This window comes from Archocentrus centrarchus, chromosome 18, assembly GCF_007364275.1.
Source record: "Archocentrus centrarchus isolate MPI-CPG fArcCen1 chromosome 18, fArcCen1, whole genome shotgun sequence".
Lineage (NCBI taxonomy): Eukaryota > Metazoa > Chordata > Actinopteri > Cichliformes > Cichlidae > Archocentrus > Archocentrus centrarchus.
Genome location: NC_044363.1, coordinates 1126278 through 1148386, shown reverse-complemented (window position 1 = coordinate 1148386; position 22109 = coordinate 1126278). Strand labels below are relative to the sequence as shown.

Below are 22109 nucleotides of genomic sequence, written 5' to 3'. Positions count from 1 at the left end.
AACAGGGAAGTTGGAGAGCACTCCAAACATGGCTGTTTCTCCCACCTCTTCCTTACTTTTTAAATTTATCGGCTGTTATAAATGCTGACAGGGATTTATCTGCAAATAGGTAATATTTGCAGGACTGTCTGTGCTCACTGTGGAGGATTTTGTCCCACTCTTCTTTACAACATTGCTTCAGTTCTTTGAGGTTCTGTAAGGTCCTACCACAGCATTTCAGTCAGATTGAGATCTGGACTTCATGATTTTTTTTTTTGTTTCTGTTGTAGATACACTTTCCTGCTGTATGACCCAATGCCAGCCAAGTTTTAGCTGTCGGACAGATGGCCTCACATTTGCCTTTAGAATACTTTGGTATGCAGAGGAGTTTGTATTCAACTCAATGACTGCGAGGTGCCCAGGTCCTGCAGCTGCAAAACAAGCTTCAATCACCCCTCCAACACTTTGCTTGGCAGATTGCATGTGCTGTTTGTGCTGATATGCTGTGTTTGGTTTTTGCCAAACCTGGCACTATGTATTATGCACAAACATTGCCTCTTTGGGCTGATCTGTCCAACCTGGTAAACCTGCCAAACAAGCCATATTTGTTCAGTCTTTTTCTAAATGAACTGCTACAAATTTTATTTGACATGCTAACTGGGGCCTGTAGAGTATGAGATGAAGCTCTTGGGGTTTTTTTTCCAGTTTGTCTGAGTATTGCACACTCTGACCTTGGGGTTCACTCTTTGGAAGATTGGCAACTGTCTTGTGTGTCTTCCACTTGTTAAAAAATCTTTCTCATCGTAGAGTGATGGACTTCAAACTGTCTAGAAATGGCTTTGTAAGCCTCGCCAGATTGATGGGTTGCAACAAGATCATTACTGATGTCTTTATGTTAACACATACCTGAATTCTCCAGATTTGCAAACTGCCAAAACATCTGCTTTTATAGAGGTGCTCACACTTGCTGATGACCAGTTACTGAATTGCATTTGACTGGTAGCATCTGGCTGCTACTTGCCCTCTTAATTTCTAAAGTAAGTGTGTACTTAATTTTTAACAGAACTCCATGCAGTCCTGTGAAAACTCTTTTTTTTCCACAGGACTGCATTTATGATATAGTGTTTTGCATCATATAGGACCTGCTTTGGAAAATGTATTTTTAACACTGTTTCAAGAAATGTGCCAAAGCAATTGAGTAAAACTGTGACAAGAAATTACTTTTTGGTTTCACTTTTTTGTAAAGGTCAGAAACTCCTCCACATTTTAGGAAAACGTCTATTTTGTGGTGGAGATGGATGGCTTATTATGACTTTGCTTTTGCAAAGATAGCTGAGAGTGCTCAGTGAGAAAATCTGGGCAGCATAAACTAAAATGTGACAGTGAGGTGTGTCTATTCTGCAATTGCACCAGTGAGCCATTATTAGCAGACTGAAGCAATAACACTCTGCTAACGCTGCTGACTCAGGTTATAAAGTCAGATAATAGTAGCATTCAAAGTTTGAATCTCAGCTGAAGTCTTTGTTTCATATCACCTCACTTCCTCTCCCTCAGCCTTTGTCTGTTTTGTTTTTTCACATTAAAGCACAGAAGTGACAGACAAAGCAAAAACCACAGCTATGTAGCTCATCAACATTTAGCTGCACTCCCGTAGTTTAAGAGCCCACATTTAAACAATTTAAGTGGCATGGATGAAATGGAGATTCTTGACACAATTCATGGGGCACTTCTAAGTGCCAGTGTTGAATGCATGCAAAGCTGTTAAGCTCATAACACAATACACAACAAAGACATTAAGTCAATTAGGCACAGATTTAGCCTTCTGCCAGTGTACAGCGTTTGAGTTTTATGCCTCTGATAAATTAACAATGAGAAGCGTGTGTCTTTACACTGAGCCCAAAAATGTGTCCCCCCACGTGAAAACGCCGCAGCTAAAATGGCCAGCATTGCTCATACCGAGAGAAACGCACGTACATTTGCATTTGTGTGGATGTACATATTTGTATGTATCTGTGCGGTTCTAAATGAACGCCTCACAAGCTGAAGTAGCTGAGCAGTGCTCTCAGCTCAGTTATTAGGGAGCCATGCTGCTTAATTGCCTATAAAGTGTTGATGAATGGAGCAGTGGGGATATTTACAGTGGTGTTAATGGGCGCGTGTATGCATGTGCCAATGGAAGAAAAAGACCAAACTTGCTGTTCTGTATCTAAATCTTTAATTTAATGCTGTGATGTATAGTTTTGCCAATACACATGAGCACTACTATAATTTACCTGGTTCTTCACCTGGTCTCCAGTGGCCGCAGCTGCAAACTGTGCACGTGCAATTTGTTCAATTTCATAAAAATATATGATAGATATGTAGGGGTTTGATATGAAAATATTTGCTTCATAGTGATTCCATGTTTTATTTGTGTATTTCACACAAGGACGAGACACATTACTAAGTACAGGAAGTTACAAACTCCCCATCAGAGCCTACTGACAGCAAAGAGGTCAAACACTCTCTCCTTTCAAGTCTTTGATATTGTTTAATTAATACCAATGTGAGTTGCAGTGTTTGTGCTTACTTATTGATCAGGACAATGTCAGGAAGCCAAACCTTCCCAGCGGGGATACGCAGCACCTCAATCTCATTATGCTCCTTCTTGTTCCACGACAACCGATAATCTGTCCATTGCTGTTTGAACAATTTTCAAAAAAAAAGTTTTTTTAATATGTAGAGAGATGGTAATGATCCACAAGTACATGAAAAGAGGAGGGATTAAAGAACAAGAAAAATAACACCAAGCAGAAACTTTACATTTACAAATGCAACCAGTTTGTCATTGCATCGGTTTATCTTTCATTTCTCCACTTCTGTAATTAGATTCCACAGGGATGACTTCACTGTGCAGTTGTCCTTGCATAACAAAATGCAATTTGCATATTTTTTCATTTTGCCTGCTATTATGACTACTCCAACTGTTCTACTGATTATATGCACAGTGGGCATTGGCACTGAAGCTGTACTCGAAGGATGAGGCCCTATGTTAATAAACATACTGCCACTGGAGAAGTCATAGATGAGCTACTCAGTATGATGTGAAATAGTTTTTCAGTTAGAGTACACTCAGAAAGCTGCTGGATAATTCATTCTATAGGCTTAAGATTGACTTTAATTTGCATGTATGACGAGCAGGCATGCAAATAGACTTACCAGATTCATGACAACAGTGGTGCTCATTTCTTCATTTTTCATATTCTGAAATAAGAATATGAAAATGATGTATTTCAGTAATGGCAGATATCTTTGCTTCAGATTATTGTTTTACTTTGAAGGGATACAGATACATACAGGGTTATGCACAAAGAACAACCTAACAGCACTAAAGATTTGGTGTTGATGTCCAAGTTGGCATTTGGAGCAGCTGTGGATCATGAGGTAGAGCAGATTATCAGCTAATCAGAAGGTCAGTCGTTCCATCCCCAGCTCCTTTAGTCTGCATGTTGAAGTATCCTTGGTCAAGATACTGAACCCTGAGTTGCATCCACAGTGTGTGTGAATGTTAGATTTTTAAAAAGCGCTTAGATGTATAAAAAAGTGATTGAATGGGTGAATGAGGCTTGTAGTAAGAAAGAACTTTGAGTGCTTAAATAGAGTAGAAAAGTACTATATAAGTACCATTCCTACCAAATGGCTGGGAATAGTACTCATACACAATGATGAACTTGGCACTATGGGCCTTTAGATAGTTAAAAATGATCCTCTATTTGGCACCATGTTCAGGGGTAGTGTAGTGGGGACATGATGGTGCAGAGATAAGCAATGCCAGTTCATAAAAAGGAAGGTCGGAGCTTGAATCTGCTGGTTGTCTGGGGAGCTTACGGATGCATTTAAGCTAGACCTTTTTTCAGCAACTCGCAAAGGCATCTGAATGTTTTTTCACTTATTAACCAAATCTCAACATTGCTCAGACGTTTATTTTTTCTGCAAGATTTTTGCTGGATTTTTCTGTAATAAATCTTTTGACAAATTCCCAGATATGTTAATTGACATTATTGCAGAGGAATTTTTAATGATAGTGCTGGAACCACTAGGACATAAGTTTAAATAAACATAGGCGGTAAAAGCAGGAGGACAAAACAACTCTTTTACAAAAGAGACAGAGACATGGGGGAATTTGCTGCATGACTGGCATTTTTGCATGTACAAAAATGAGATGAATTGCATTGTGGGATTGTTGTGCTCATGGTGGGAAGGTCAAGTCATACACTCTGGCTAAGCTTCTGTGGTCCCAGCCTGCTATTTAAAACACCAACTGGGACAGCTGGGACCAAAGAAGAAGAGGGAGTGGGGGCAGCAGACACTGGATGTCTTACTCACACAGACACATCTTACTATATTACCTCACACATCTGCCTACCTATCAGTATCTGTCAAGCCCAGTGTTAATAATATCTCTGCAGGTACCCAGCTGACTAGTTCTCATCAGACTAAGTATCCAAGGGGGTCAGTTTTCAAGATACTCCCACTCCAGAACTTAAGAGGACCCATGTGACTTCCTCTCTCTCTGACAGAGACAGAGTGACCTTGAATGGAGGTGTAAGGAGTGTGCTCTCTCTAGACACTGTGTAGATGCAGTATGTGTGTTGGTTTTCAATTGCCATGGAGAAGAGAACAAAATGGAAAATGAGAAACACATAAAGTGACCGTGTGTGTGTGTGTACTCACTTATCCTTTAATGCAGTCACACAGGCAGGATCTCAGTCAGTGCATGCTGCTAAAACACTATTTCCCAGCATGGATGAATAAAAATACAGTACTTTTTTCACTACACTTCAGAAGAACTCATTTTTGCCATCTGGTCGTGAGTTTAAATCCAGATGGCACCAGGATACATTCACAATCTAGAATATGGAAGTTAAATTTTCCATTTACATTTCAGAAGCAGAGTCGTTCCTTAATCAGAGGAGCCAAAGGCTTTCTGCTAAGAGCATGGAGCCCTTTGTTAGTGTGTGCAGTTACTGTAGCATAGCCACAGACCTTGATGCATCCAATTTTGAGAGTTTCACATTTTCAGGTTTCATTGGAAGAGGCATACAGTCTGCAAAAACTCAATTCAGATAAAATGTTCAAGAATAAAAGAGGAGCAGCATGGAAAATACCAGTAACCCAGGAGGGTTTAGAGCTTGAAGTCAAACATAACCAGTTAATTCTATAGTGCCAAATCAAAACAACAGTTGCCCCAAGGCACATTATTGTAAGGTAAAGACCCTACAATAATAGAGCAAAAACCCTGAAAATCAGATGACCCCTATGAGCAAGTACTTGCCAACAAAGGGGATGGAAAACTTCCCTTTTAACAGGAAGAAACTTCCAGCAGAACCAGGCTCACAGAAGGGCAGTCATCCCCCAGTTGGGGAGTGAGGGGAGGGAGCCAGGACAAATCACATGCTGTGGAAGAGAGCCAAAGATTAATAATAACTAGTGATTAAACGCAAAGTGGACTCTTGATCCAGCCCTAACTATGAGATTTATCAAAAAGGAAAGTTTGAAGCCTAATCTTAGAAGCAGGAAAACTATCTGTCTCCCAAATCCAAACTTGGAGCTCATTCAAACCTTCAAGCTGAAGGCTCTGCCTCCTATTCTACTACCCTTGAACCACAAATAAGTCTGCAGTCTGAGAGTGAAGAGGTCTGTTCGGGTGATACGTACTATGAGGTCTTTAAGGTTAGATGGGGTCTTATTATTCAAGCCCTTTTATGTGAGGAGAAGGATTTTAAAATAGATTCTGGATTTAACAGGGAGCTAATAAAGAGAAGTTAATATTGGAGAAATATCCACTCTCTTTCTAGTCCCTGTCAGTACTCTCACTGCAGTAGTTTGGATCAACTGAGAGCTTTTATGACAGCTTGATAGTAATGAATTAGCCCAGCCTAGAAGTAATAAATTCATGAATCAGTGTTTCACCATCACTCTGAGACAGGATGTTTCTAATTTTAGAGGTACTACACAAATTCAAGAAAGCAATCCTACATATTTGTACATGTGCTGAAGGACATATCCTGGTCAAGATTCCTCACAGTTTTAATGGCTGCCAAGGTAATGCCATCCAGACAGAGTAAGTATCTGGTTAGACACCATCAGCCAGTTTCCCAGTCATGGATTAAGCATGGTCCTAGACTAAAAGGAAAAAGTTAATGAAGACCACAATAGGAAAATGTATTTAGTCCAGGATTAGACATAATCCCTGTACGGGAAACTGGGCCCATGTTTCTAAGGTTTGTAGGGCTGAGTACAAACCTGAATTTAGATGCAGGTGGTCATCCAGGCCGTTATGTCTTTAAGACATTCCTGCAGTTTAACTAATTGGTGTGTGTCATCTGACTCCGTGGATAATCAGACTGGATATCATCTACATAACAATGGAAATGTATGTGGTGCCTTCTAATAATACAGCCTAAGGAAGCATTTATAATGTAAATGGAACTGGTCCTAGCACGGAACCCTGTGGTACTCCATAATTAACTTTAGTGTGCGAAGAAGACTCCCCATTTACATGCATGAACTGGAGCCTATTAAATAGATATGACTCAAACCACTGCAGCGCAGTACCTTTGTAACCTTCACTAATGCTGTTTCTGAATTGTGATGAATTCTGAATCTTGACTGAAACTCTTTAAATAAACCGTTCCTCTGCAGATGATCAGTTAGCTGATTTACAACTACTCTTTCAAGAATTTTTGAGAGAAAAGGAAGGTTGGAGATTGGCCTATAATTAGATAAGACAGCTGGGTCAAGTGATGACTTTTTAAGTAATGATTTAATTACTCCCTCTTTAAAGACCCATAGTACATAGCCCATTAACAAAGATAGATTGATTATATTAAGAATAAAGCACTAATTAATGGTAGGACATCTTTGAGCAGTCTTGTAGGAATGAGGTCTAATAGACACATTGATGGTTTGGAGGAAGTATTGAGGTTATTATTGAGGTATACTTTTGAGGTTAACTCAGAAAGCTCTATTCGAAAGAAAGAGTCTAAATAAATATCAGTAGTACTGAAAATAGCTGTGTGCAATGAGATGGTTACATTTTACATTTTTTTTCTAATGATTAAAATTTTATTTATGATGAAATTCATGAAGTCATTACTAGATAACGTTAAAGAAATACTCGGCTCAAGAGAGCTCTGACTCTTTGTCAGCCCAGCTAAAGTGCTGAAGAGAAGCCTGGTGTTGCTCATTTTCTTCAATCAGTGATGAATAATAAGATGTCCTAGCTTTTCAGAGGGCTTTTTTGATAGAGCAACAAACTTTTTAAATCTCGAGCTCACAGGTTATCCGCTTTAAGGCACATGTATGTGGGTTATACGTACCTGCAGAAGTCAAGCACTTCAGATTTGAAACTTTCTTTTTGAACAGAGCCACAGTATCCATAGTCGTACCAAGTGAGGATGTAAAACTATTTACGAGATAATTGACCTCTGTGGGAGTAGAGGAGTAGGATGTGGGAAACAAATTAGGCTTTAAAGATTAGGTAACTGCTCTGCACTGTGTTGTCACATGGTATTGAAGAGTATAATAATGGAGCAATTTTATGTTTAAACTTGCATCACTTTCAGAAAGACTTCTACTGTGATCAAATTTATTCCTCACTGCAGAATGATCCATTATTGTAAATTTAAATCCTATTAAGAAATCTGAAAAAGAAGCCAATTGAGTCTAATGATAGATTAAATGCAGTGTTGAGCGTATCATTTTCAGGATCTACATGATGTTAAAATCACCCACTATAATTATTTTATCTGAACTAAGCACTAAATCAGATTAACAACACACCTGAAGATACTTTTACTGTTTACTTTACTGTTCTGAGGGTTTTTTAGGGGTGTGTTTTTAAACATCTAGATCTAACTTAACAGTAAACTTTACTCATTATTTATTTGTGTTTTCTTAACCCAGCTAGATAAGAATATTTTCTTGCCATTAATTATCCATTCAAGTGTGACGTGGGCCCATCATCCATTCAGGTTTAGTTATATTTCTTTTCCATCTGAAGCTTTTCTGCTGAAACCGTAGCTCAATCTAGAACTAGTTATGCACGTTCCCTCAAAGAGACAAACAGCTGCCAACACCAGCACAACCAACCTGTTTTCAGTCCCAAACCACGGTATATGCTCAAGCTTCACATCATGACACACAGAATTAATCACCTGCAGTACAGTTTTTTTGATTTGATACTTTACTAAAGTTTGCTAATAAGTCTCAGGCTCTTACTTGCAGTGGTATTGCTGCCTATTCAAAGGAAAGGTTGTTAATAATTCAGCCACCAATGAGCATTGTGAGCTAACGGTAAGCATTTTGGTGATAGAAATCAGCATTAAACAATTATAAACTTCTGTTACATCATGCTAGTTTGTATTCAGTTCTGGGTTCTTGAAAAGAGCGGATGAGAAGGAGTTGTTTGAATCAGCACTAGCTTTAAAGGAAACAGCTCATTCAACTGTACTGTAATTTTGATGAGTGATATAAACACATAATCAGTATCCTTTGATTGTTTTTGCAATCTGTAAAAAGCATTATGGGCTGCTGTTTACTGTGTGTGCTTTTGTGCTTTACCAGTCCAACGAAGGACGAGAGGGTCATACCCACGCGAACCACCACCCTCTCTTCAGGAGTACGTGCTGGTCGGACCTTGAGGTTGTACCCAGAAAAGAGGCGTTTCATCAGAGCGTGTTCTGAATCAGAGGCACCTATAATACACATTAGCAGAGGTCAGTTGTGATGTAATGCGTCAAACTGAAGTCCTTTAAAAATTGCTAGTCATTTTAATTTAACCGGCTACAAAAACATCACTCAGATTAAGCAGCAGAAGCTTCAGTAACTGCTGACTGCACGGATGCAACTAAATCAGTGAATTCATGAAGGAATTCACTGATTTAGTTGTGAGATGATTTACTGCAGATCTTCAGGAGTATTGTTGCTGACTGCATCACTCACAGATTGTAAAATGGACCCAAACACCTTGCAAGTTGTTGCTCTTTGTTCTGTGCAAAACCCTGCACACTGGTGACACTGAGTTGGTAATCAAGGTGTGCTGTGCAATATAGCACAGTGCACCTTACCCTGAAAATATACGCAATTGACCCACTATCTCAGTACATAAGACAATAATGTGCAACAAGAGGATGTTTGCCAAAAGTCAGTGCATATGCCAGGATGTGCCACTCAGTAGGAGCCACATGTAAGAATTCACCAGGACTTGCTTTCACCCTTTTGATTAAAGGCACGATGCACTGGCAGTTAAATTGTAACACTGCACGATTGTTTCATTCAAAAGGGATCTGGTGTGATTATTAGTTTTGAGTGTTGCTAATTACTATGCAATGTAAAGTTGCTGATTGTTTTATGCCAATAATTCTGCTCATAACTTTTACAGACATATTTTCTAGGTCCAACCAAAAATGTTGCAAGCATCAGGTCTCAGGATTATGTCTTCCTGCTTTTTGCAAATGATATTGTACTGTTGCATTCACAAAGATATGACTTCCAGCTTGTACTGGGGCAGTTTGACCCAAGTGCAAAGTGACTGGGATGACAATTACCACCTCAAAGTCTGGAGTCAGTCAACCCTTTTTTTTCAGTCAGAAAAGGGTTGACATGCAGTACTCCTACAGGTTGTGGATAGTTTGTTGTAAGTGGAGTTCAAGATTGATAAAGAGATGTTTTGGCTCGGCGTACAGCACCAGCCAAAAGTTTGGACACGCTGTGTGACTGGTGCTGTATGTATTTCTTGTACGAGTCCATCGTGGTAAAGAAAATGCTGAGCCTGATAGTGACACTGGATTTGATGATCAATTCACATTTCTAACCTCACTTATGCCAGTGAGCAGTGAGCTGTGAGCAGTGGATTCCCACATTACTTTCTCTAATAATGATAAGTAACAGGCATGTCTTTCAAAAAGGTTCAAAGGTCCTAGCAATGACAATACTAGATGTTTCACTGCAGGTCTGCATAATCGTAAACCTACTCAAACACTTGCATTCCATTGCATTTTCATACATGACCCCTGATTTACTTGCAACATTTTTCCTCCTTGGTGTTGGAAGGTTAGAAGCATTTATAATCAGCAGCTCTTGTGACGCAGCATTCATCACGTCTGGCATCGCTGTGGCCCCAGCAGGATCTGACCTGACAGGAATAAATGATGACGATCACCCAGCAAGGCACCCCCATTAGCTAGGCACAAGGAAGCATGGCTGCTGATGGAACGGGAGGTGACTGTTGAAGGCTAAAATTTAGCTTTTTTTTTATTTCTACCCAGCTCAGATGACTTGGTAAATACTGACTAAAGACTGACTAAAGCATTAGGTAAAACTAAAATACCCGCTGGACATGTAACCTGTTAGAACTATTGTACGGGCTTTACCTTACTCTATAAAGTGCCTTGAGGCGACTTGTTGTGATTTGGTGCTGTATAAATAAAACTGAACCGAATTGACTTGTTTCGTGCTTTTTTTTTCTTTTTTTTTCTTTTATGGATAGAATATGAGTACCTGCTTGAAAAGACCCCATTGTTGTCTTCATTTCCTTATTACACTCATGAAGTGAAGAGTGGCTCAGCAGTGATAAACATGGTTTAAAATTGTCACTGACTGCAATAAAGCTCAGGAAACACTGCATCCTTCTCAGAGTGGTTTGAGTGCACTGTCCAATAACCAGTGGGCAACTTACCAAATAAAATGCGTGAAAACAAGCAGTTATTGATTTCTCTGAAGAAATGGGTTCAACTTAACTAACCGTGATTCTTTATGACTGCAGTGTCTCTGATCACATTTTCTTTACTTTTCTGTGAACACAAGTCCTTAAATCCTAATATCTGTTACTGCTGTCTTCCACACAAGTGTATTTATTTGTGACCCAATCTCACAAAATGTGGCAGAAGTCGCAAGGGCTAATTCTTAGACATAGGCCAAATACATAGGAATCCATTAAAAATATCAATTTTTGATTCTTGATCTTTTTTGACAAGAAAAACATCTCCATTATCATCTCCCAAAGAACCAAGAAATCACTATAAAGTAAGAAATTTCACCTTTAAGTGAGGGTACCTAATTTCCACTATCAAAAATTATCTGCAAATAACTGTCCATTACATCCAACACTAGGAAAACACCCATCAGTGAGGTATCCCTAGAAGCAGCGGAATCTCTCCTTTCTAATAATTGCAGTAATGACATCACTGGTAGCCAACAAGACCGCTCAAAAAAATCACTCCCTTGTTACTAAGAACCCATAAATGACCTGAAATACAGCACACTGATTCCTGTGTATTTGGTCTATTTCTAAGAATTAGCCCTTGGAACTTCCGACTCATTTTGCCAGATTGGGTCACGTTTGTTGATCAATGTGTCATTTGAGCTCATGTAGAAGTACATATCATCTGTCATGGTTCCCTACTTGGTACTTAACTGTCCCTGTATGCCACTTTTCCCACTCTTGAGCCCACCTGTTTCCTTTAAACTCATCAACCTCAGCTGTATATCTGCTCCAGCTATCCATTTACTCTTTTCCAGATTATTCCACCCAGTGGGGTAGGTTTTTCAGGGAAAATTTAGTTTGTCTCTTGCTTTGATAACAGACACATCTCAGCTTATTCAGGCCTACCCTTGGCACTTACAGCAGTGGCAAATCTTGTATGGGCCAGACATGGGTTAGAGGAAGTTTAATGTTGGTCAGATGTGGCCCAAATGTTGCAACACACCTGATACAGTATGCAACCCACCTAAGACTGAATTGAGGCAGACTTACCCTGAATAGTGCTGTCAATCAAGCCTTGGTGTGGCCCAAAGAAAACTGCAAATATGAGCCAAATTTTATGGCTATCTGGGTCTATTCTGTGACACCCTGCTCCACAACATTTTTTAAATTTATCTTCTTCACCAAAAGAACCAGGAACTAGCCGTCCCCCTATCCAGAGGAACTCCTGTCAGTTACCTTATTGATCTAAACTCCTACATCTTTCGTGTAATATTTTTCAGTTGTGTTATAAAAAATCTCAGTATTTTATTAGTTTGTTTTGAAACTCTGTGTATCACAGTGTATTTGACATTACAGTAAAAGAAAACTCACTGTATTCTATTTTATACTGTACTAGTTGCTGTAATTAGACTGCTTCTGTCAGGAAAAAAACATGTTAGTCATCGGTAAACAGACTTCTATAGGACTACAGACTGCTGACTTGAGCTCTGTAAACACTTTCCTGCTGAATTTATGGGCTCAGCCGCTTGTTTTATGTCATACTGAATAAAAGCCCATTTTATAAATCTTGGTCATACCATTTTTTTTTTCTCAAAATGGAGGGCTGTGGTATGAAACTGCATGCTCATTGGCTAACAAGTTGTCAGTCACAAGTAATTAACCAATGTGTAGTCAGACCAGTTCCACCTCATCACATAGGTTTTATTGCAACCAAGATGGCAATAATGGTGGTGACGTTTAACTGGAGGTCGCAAGATGGAACTTCAGAAACCGGTGGGTGGCATCACCAGAGCTGCATTCATCTTTTATTTTGGCTGTGGTTAAAATGCTAGCATGCTAATGTTAACAGATCGAAGCGCTACAGCCTCTCAGAGCCACTGAAGCTTTCATCCTTATGTTTAATAACCACGTTTCTGTGGTCTTTCTTCACTCTTTACACATTTACTAGCATATTAACGCCAACACAATATGTTGCATATCTGTCATGATTGATGGCTCACTGGGATTAGTGCTATTTTCTAAATTTGATTCTTCCAAAGGGAGAAACGTTAAACACTTGAACCAGTTTCAAAAACTAAACCACATGAACAAAAGAAAACAGTAAAAATAAATGTATTAATGTCTATTCTGTCCCAACATCTACTGGTAAAATATTGTTATTATACAGCATTCCAATAAGAACAGACACTGTCGCAGAGAGATCATTTTCCTTGGGTGTTATTTTGGTGGTTTCTAATGTGAATCTGTTCTTTTTCTGATGTTTTTTGTTCCATGATTCTGCATTTAATATTACACTAGTACTTATGTTGTCTTTTCATGACAACTACGTCTTTGTTGGTGTACTGTGTCAGTTTGTGCCTTACCTCCCAATGTGCCCAGGCTGTATAGGCAGCATGCCAGCAGGAACAGATCCAGGCTTTTCATGGTGAGCGCTTAAATAAACTCTTCCCTCCTCCCCAAAAGAGATTGTGAATGAGTTAATCAAACTTCTTAGTTTTCTTTTCCAGTTCAGCTCACTGGAACTCTTCGGTTGAGTTTTGATTTGGTCAGTACTCAGCCTGGACTGTTGTTGTCTGTCAGTCAGGCCATCAAGCCAGCTGCTGTGTGCTCCAATTACCTCCGGGAAGGAAGGAGGGGTGCTTTGGGGAAGGGGTTGGGGAGGTAGAGTGAACTGGCAAACTGCTTTGAGGCGTCTATGCAAAATGATTGTGTTATTTTCTGGTGCAACTACTTTTCCAAAAGGAAAAAAAAAAAAAAGTTCGATCGCTGTGTAAAATGGAAATAAAAATTATAAACTGTCATCCAATGGTCAACAATTTATGAATAATGTGTCTCATTGTAAAACTGGAAAGAATTTTGGGATTTCATTATTAAAAGATTCTGAGAATCCAGAGAATGATGTTTGGGCCCTCAGGAGAGATAGACCCAACTCTGCTCAAGAGCCCACAGTGGTGCTAATGAGAGTTGAGACAGGTGGCAGCACTTTGTCCTCACTACCTTGGTTTTCCGTGCCAGTCTGAGGGTTCTCTGGAGCCTTTTTTCCCGGATGGTTTCAGACTCCCGATGGTTTTTCATTCTATCCGAGGGCAGAAATCCAATTTTTTTCCAGAACATGCAGTACAGTCCAGGGATTCAAACCAGCATCCTCTCCATCATAAACCCTCTTCCTCTCCTCATGTCCTTTTGACCTAAATGCTCATTTTTGTAATATGTCATTAAGATGGTACCTCCAGCTGAGTCTTGTGCCCTAGCTTCCTCACTGTGACAGCTCTGGCCCCCATGCCATTTTTTCTTCTTCTTTATCCTTATTGTGCTAAATCTGCTTCGTCCAAAGTGCTTCTAAAGGGTCAAAATATGATATTTCAAGTGTATTTCAAGTTTTGTGCATTCAATTCTGACATATATTATGGTTTTATAGAATCCATACAGAACCAGCACACCAGACATTAGCAGCTGTTAGTCTTTAGTATAAAGCTAAGTTGATCAAGCGCTCCAGATACTGCTGTATTTTCTGAAGGCTCCTGCAGTAAAACATCTACCCTGCGCCCCCACCCCACCCCCCATATCCCTCCACTCATGTCTTCATGCCACTCTGCTCTTGCAGGCATTCGTTGACCATCCATGCCACTGTAATTTATGATACACTGTCACTGCCATTTGGCCTGCTGCCAATTTAATTACCATAGAAGCTAACTATTAACAGCTAGCACCCAGTGTCAAGTCACACATCACGTCAGCGGTCAGGAGAGAGTGCATAAAGCTTCATTTGGCAGTGGCTCAAAGTCCAGACTCCATGAGAGATGATTATTTAATTCTGAAGTACTTAAGTTAAATTATGTTGATTATTTAGCAACAAATATATAAAGTTTTATGGGTAATGTGATTATTTGAGCTGTGTTAACCTGTGTTCTGTAACTTTGTTCCAAATGTTTGGGATAGTCGTTATATTTTATTCCTCAATTGTGTCAGCTTTCCCTCTTTTTGTTCTTCTATATGTATAAGATAATGTATCAATCTAGTCACTTTTTTAAAGATAGAAAGTTTCTTATCAGTGTTTCAAAATATAAGTCTGCCAAATAAATGTGTGCTGAAGCTTCAAATAAAAGTACACTGTAAAAAAGAAATATAGTTTTTTACAGTGTAATTGATGTATACTGTGTGGTCAGACAGGTTGACAACTTCCAAACAAAAAGTTATGATGGACATAGAGGTCATGCTGAAGCTAAGAGGTCCGTTTACGGAGAAATCTAAAAAACGCGTCCGTCAAGATCCGGTGCACATTCGTTGGTAAATTGTTCGTATCCGTGACGGCTACAGAGGTATCATACCTCAGATAGTACCGTATTTTAGGGCTTTTATTCCAGTGAAGCTTTAAAAGTGTGGAGTCAAAAACCAGTGGGTGATGTCATGTCAACACCAGTGGCTTCTCTGGGATATTATTTGTGAGCTGTAGCTGATCCATCCACTGTGGCAACAGTTTGGGAAATTAGGGCACATCCAAAAGCAGCTTCTTCCATGAGAAACAGGATCAGCTTTAGATTTTCATAACTATAACAAACCTGCGTGGTCCAGTTCTGATGAACTCTGTTGAGCTCTGATGCTATTCGTTTGTGATGTGCAAGATTGCATATACAGTTTATGATTTTACATCAGTTATATTTCTTCAATTTTAACTTTGCAATTACACAGCTTACTGCACTATTTCCATTAAACTATTTGTGTTTGTGTTATGATAACATGTCCTGCTAGTACCACTTAGTGTAACGACACATATTTAAACACACCACAAGTCAAGTCACTAGGCATTAGTGTGTCCACTGAATTGTGTCCACTAAGATGCTAGATTTTGGAAAATGTTCTTCCAGTACAACACATTGCTTGTGTCATTGAGAAGGCGCCCACAGTTTTCAGAGTTAGGAAAATTGAAGCAGATGTGGTAAAAAGACATCAACACACTAGATTAAAAACAAATCTCCAGAGACCAGTGTTACAATCATACAAATATATTAGTTTGTTTTATTCAATTATATCCAATAATACATCTCCTTTGACTTTGGGTAAGTTATTATAGAAATAAATACAGATCATATAGCAAATGCAGAGAGAAGAGTTTGGGATAGTAGGAGTGTTGAAGAGAGGGAGGGTTAAGGGGTTAAAGAGTAAATATTGGGGGAGGACTGTTTCTTTGAAGGTGTCCAGTAAATGATTGGCGCATGCATGCTTGTAGTCAAGCCCGTCTGTGATCCTCCACTTCAGCCCAGGAGTCTGAGTCTGCAAGTCCAAGGGCTCTCTGTAGTCCTTCTCAGCTCCTTCCTCCAAGTGATCTATGAGTTTGGATGGTGTTTAGTTGTCGTGTTATTCCACCTTGCCAGCAACAGGGGGAGTTACTGCACCCCCAACCATATTTGCATGTATATATTTATATAGAGAGATATATAGATATATTTTTTGCCCCATTTTGAATACAAAAATAGTGTCATTGTGGCTTTGATAACTGGAAGACTGAAACACTCTTTTTGCATTTGGAAGACAAGAAGAAAATTAATGTTATGATGATTTCCTTAAAATTCTTTCTGGAAGACTCACAATAATTTGGATCGTCCATAAGACCAAAGGAGAGAAAAAATGATTGAAGGATTGTTCAAAGAATCACACACACATGCACACACACCCTATCTGTTTGGAGGACAGATAAGGTTGAAGGTCAATCGGTGTATGATTGACAGGTGGATTCTGGGGGATCAGAGGGAGGGTTTGAAACCCTGCACTTCTCATTCTTTGTAGGTTGAGCTTTTAGTTCCACAATATGACAGTAAAAGTCACAGATATGTATTTAAACAGCAAAAAACAAACAAACAAACAAAAAAAAAAAATCAAATCTGCAAACACACATGAACATGACTAACCAGGAATTACATTGGATACATGGATCACGCATGACCTCATACCATATCATTATAAATCACAGTAATTCCACTGAGAGTCACCCAAAATACTTTCATTAATAAATGACACTTTACAAAACAGGTAAATAAATACACCACAGAGTAAAGTCACCACTAAAGCATGGGTGGTGCATTAGCTTGTAAGAGGTGAAGTCCTTCCATGAGCTGCTTGTAAAGGTCACCCCATTTAGCCACATCTGCGCTGGCTTGGTGCAGGGTGATGCGTGTGTATGTGTGTGTGTGTGTGTCTGTGTGTGTGTGTGTGTGTGTGTGCAATGCAGATGTGTCCAGAGATCGTGGGTGTGCCTTTTAGAAAAAAAGCAAAAACAAAAATGTTTCTATCTGAAGTTGGATGTGACATTAAATCCTTCAGCTGTGGATTCCAATTTAAAAGCTTTTTTTTTTTTTGTTTTTTGTGAAGCAGCTAAAAAAAAATAAAAAATTCCACTCGAGGAAGGCGTCACTCTTTTGTCAGGGCACGTGAGGCTCTCTCTTCCTCCCTCTCTTTTTTTTTTTTTTTTTTTGTGTTTTCTGCTGCATTGCAGATGTGGTGAAGGGACTCCACCTCGAAGTAATGCACGCACGCACACTTGAGCAGCTCCAGAGCAGGCTCACAAAAAGGGCAAAGTGTTAGAAAAATAAAAGCTCTAATAAAACACGCAATTGGTTTCTCTATATCAATATTTCTCCCTTTTTTTTTTCACACCCTCCCAGATAATGTGGCTGCACCTTGTTAATAAGAGTTTATTGCTTTCTGCCCAAGGACTCATGCTTATTGATTTGGCCTCTGATTTATCCTCTTTTTCTCTCTCTCTCTACTTTATTCTCTCTCTGCTTGGATACACATAAAGGACACACAGAAATATTCAGTAACAACTACACAAAGAGTACATACAATTACCAGAGCTGATAGGTGAGATGTATTGTCTGCACACACACAAACACACGCACACACACACACACACTTACACACTGCCTCCGGGTTAAAGGGAAGTTGTGTTTGCTGTTTGCAAAAAGGCTCGCCGAGAGGAAGTGAAACTTCAAAGAGAGGCTGTGAGGGCACGAGGTAGCCACACTACAGTGTGTGACACATGCCTCTCTCTCTATCTCCGAGTCCTTCAGAACCCCGGATGACCCTCTCACTCTCACTGCAGTTGTAATTCGCTCAGTAAGCAGCGAGGGCCCTGACTCGGGAGAAATGGGAGGCAAGGGAGTCCCTGGGGAAAGAGGTGTGTGTGTGTGTGTGTGCGTGTGTGTGTGTGAAGCGTGCAGCTGAATCAGATATACATCATTTAACTCCCTTCGATATCTACACGCGCACTCACACGCCTCTCCCATCCCTTTTCATATATAAAGAAGTAGTGATGCCGAGCTCACCAAAGGGCCAATATTTAACATTTAGAGGTAAATCCGGAGACATTCATCAGCGAGTTAAAAGCAGTAAATTCAGCCACTGGGGAGGGGGGGGTCACTAATCAAACATGTGCTCAGAAAGGCGGCTGCCGAGAGAAATGGCAAACTTTACATCCTGTAATTTACGCAGAGTCGTTTGAAGTTGAGCCTGAAGGCTGAGACCAGACGGGCTGATTTCAGGCTTCACAAAGGGCTCACAGGAGAGAGAGACAGAGAGGGAACAGAGGGAGGCTACCAACACAGCAAAACACACACAAACTGGTACACATTCATGCAGTCGTGCAAACTTTCCACCCGCAATAAATGATTTAGTAATTCTACTTTTCTGCCACCGCAAAAGTGAAATCAATAACACTGCAAACAAAGCAAGATCCTCTTTTAGATCTCTGACCCAGTTTGAAATAGGCCAAAAATGACAGAACACCTTCCAGGATTAATCTGATTACTTATCAGTTCGGCTTCAGAAAAAAAAATAAATCCTACCGGAAATATGAAATATTTCTTCAAAAATATGGGCACTAACATCAGTTATCAGGTCACACATAGAATTTAAATAACAGTCTGATAAAAATCAAATTCATCTGCATATTTTACAGTGGAACACTGAGATGACCAATGCATCCTAAAGTGGCTGATGGATCATTTCTAATGGATTGCTTTTAATTGCTGAATCAACACACACGCGCGCACACACACACACACACACACACACACACACACAAAGCTGCTGACTGAATATCTCAAGAGTTTAGTTAGCTATGAATCCATCACTCACTAGATGTCAGTGTTGACTGATGTGGGGTCGGTAGAGGTTTTGCTTAAAGTCACTGTATGACATGACATGAGGCATGGCATGAAATGTTTATAGCCCTACGTATACTGCACATAAATGAATATGAAAAGACGTTTTGCCTCATTTGCTCTTATACTGCTTTTATTTTGAAAGTTAAAATGCCCCTCCAGTGATTTTTTTGTATTTTGTGCAGATTCAGGAAAGATGGACTAACATCGGATCGGTTAGTACAGGTTAAGATGTGCTCACTCTTCCTTACATTCGCCATACTGCCTCATCCATAGCCTCATTGCTTCTTATATTATTTTAAAATTCCAAACTTTTAGTTTGCATTGCGAATTTTCTGTCAGCCGCTCTCCTCCTCCATCCTAAAAATGATGATCAAGACTTCATCGTGTTCAGAGAGGACTCAGGGCAACTGATTTACCAACCTCTACTTCATGGGAGTAGAAGTACACGACTATTTCTGTACTGTATGTGAGTGAAAACGTTTCAAGTCGAGTAAAAAAATTAACAAAGGCATTGTTAAATTAAAAGCCACTCGTTACCTTTATGAATGCAGTATGAGCTAGCTTATAATAACAGGGACTGCTGACCAATGGATGTGGAGTTCCTGGGAAGATCAGCTGGTGGCTGATCCCTCACATAAACGTAAACACATGCACTGACTGCACATGCATGATTGCTAGCTAGCTTACCACTAATTGATACACAGTTTTTCCTCTTTGTAGTTTTGTGTGATAAAAATAATCATTTCAGTTTGAAAAAAGATTATTTGGCTTAAAATGGACACTTTTACATTAACTGCAAATTAGAGGCAGAATTTTGATAGCTTGATTTAATGTTTTTGGTGGTTCCTGTCTTGTTTTTGTAAACGACAGGTGCTTATTGATTTGGCCTATATGCTTTAGCGTCTATATCTCTAGTTAGACTGTATTAAAATAATAACATTTTTACAAATAAGAATATTATAATAAAAAAGACTTGAACCTATAGCAAATGAGACCATCAGGAGAGGTCACAGACTAAATGAGAACTAGGGTTATTCTCCCATTGGCTTTTATAGAGTCAGAATTCTTTATGCAACCTTATGAGTCGCCCCCTGCTGGCCATTAGAGAGAACGCAGAATTAAAGGACCTGTTTTTTTCGCACTCAGGCAACGTTTTATCATTTATGTGATACAGTCTGTGCGCAACTAGTTTCTTTTCCGTTTCCTTCTTTCTCATTGGTGAATATTTACTTATACAGCTGCAAGAATTCACCTTAAATTGACAGCGGTCATCTGTAAACCACTGCTGAGATCGGGGCGCTCTGTTTGACCACACCTGCAAAAGTAAAATCAACTGTTTTACTGCTTCTTATCTGTGGCAAAATAATCTGTGCCAAATCAGTGGAGTGCCCCTTTAACTACGCATGATTTAAACTTCACCTGTATTAAATCAGACCGCAGTACTTTCTCAGTTTTTCTATATTTCACACGGATTACTTAAACTAAAACTTTAGCCCTTAACCTTCCTTTAAAACAACAGTCATGACACATACATGAAAAACAATATTGCAACATAGATTTCCCAGCCCTTAAAATACATGTAGGTGTCACAAAAGCCCAGTTTGTTGAAGTACTCCTCTCTCCATCTTAGAGTATCCAATCTCAGACAGACTTTATTTGATTCTAGGAGGAAGGAGCCTCATTTAATTAACGCACTAATTACTTTGCAAATAATAGTCAAACGCTGCTTTCTGGATGTGTGATCCAGAGAGGGTGGCTGGTCAAACACACCAACCTGAACATCAATTTAACAGTTTGATTAAGGTCTTCAGTGTGAAAGTGAGGTTTTATCAGTAGCTTATGTAGAATAAAAAAAAAAATACATATTTTTAAAGAATATATGTATTAAATCATCTTCCTTTTTATCCTTCACTCCCTCCTTCATTTATTTTCTGTCTCCAACCACCTTCGTTCCTTTAAGTAGTCACCGGGCCACTCTTTCCCTCCTTCAGGAAAGCAGAGGTTCAATTTGTTTCAGTTCTGTAGAAGATTACTTTGCTCAGAACCTCGCCTCCATCCTGATTGGGTTATCAGCTATTATTATTTACAACCACAGGTTGCATGGGGGCAGAGGATTACGCGCAGAAGAAGAAGCGTGTGTAAATGCGTGTGTCTTCAGGCAACAGTGTCCACATTACCATAATTCCCTTTTAAATCTCTCTTTGTTGTGCTCATCATCATAATTATCCTCCCTAAAAACCTCTCTCCTTTTCACGTTCATTTTTTTTTTTGTTGGCCTCTGTGTGCATGTGTGTGCGTGTGCGTGCGTGCCCTGATCATCAATCTTGTCTCGCCTTTACCTCCTGAGCACAAAGGACTCCCTCGCTTCCCACAGTACATAAACATAAGGCGGAAACAATTACCCCGCCTGGCATATTGTAGCAAGAAAGTTTGATATGAAAAATGATTGCTTTTTGTGTTGAACGGAAACCACAAATGGAAGTGCACCAAACAAGGTCTCCTGCAAGAAAGGGGTGAAATATTAAATATGCTAGTGACTTTCCTGACCAGGAGAGGCTCACAAATAAATGCTCACAAAAATGCAATCAAAGTAAGAGTTAACTTCTCACCATTCTTTTTTTTTTAGATTCATCACACTTCTACCACACTCCAAGCTCATATGACTTGGATTATTTTTTTTTTTTGCCTCAGTCATATTATTTAATCACAATATATGAACTCTAAATAATAACTGTTAAGGACCTGACAAGTAAACAAGGCTTAGATTCCTCTTTGCATCAAAATCAAACTCTCCAGGAGAGATTTATTCTCACTCAACATAGATCTATAAAAACAGACCAACAAAAACCTGCTGAGTTCATTTGTGAAGTTTTTAAAAAACTAGAGAAACTAATGGCTTTAAGGTAAATGTGAGTCAAACTGAGGACCATCCACTAATTTAGCTTTACACTTTTTCTATAAATTATGGGAGCTGTGAGTGACTGATTTACAAAGAAAAGTCTAAATCAGTGCAGAAGAAGCAGAAAAATCCTGATTTTGGGTCCAGCAAAAAGGAACACTGGATCCTACATTTCCCACAATGCAATTTAATTTAAACGTACTCTGCTCCAGTCTGATTCCCACACTGTGATATCTGTGAGTATATGCAAATAAAGTTTATGGAAATGGAACAGTTGAAAGTCGTACAACAGCCTGTTAAGTCTGAAAAGTATGAAAACTTG

General features: G+C 39.4%; 1 protein-coding gene across 1 annotated transcript in view; it reads right to left on the bottom strand.

Annotated features, from left to right (window-relative positions):
- Positions 1 to 13284, bottom strand: part of chrnb1 (cholinergic receptor, nicotinic, beta 1 (muscle)) — a 30466-nt gene extending 17182 nt beyond the window's left edge. The window contains 4 exon segments of the mRNA XM_030753860.1: positions 2549 to 2658; positions 3178 to 3222; positions 8584 to 8717; positions 13090 to 13284. Coding sequence (XP_030609720.1) covers positions 2549 to 2658; positions 3178 to 3222; positions 8584 to 8717; positions 13090 to 13150 — 350 coding nt within the window. The 5' untranslated portion in view covers positions 13151 to 13284.
- Positions 13285 to 22109: the final 8825 nt, after the last annotated feature.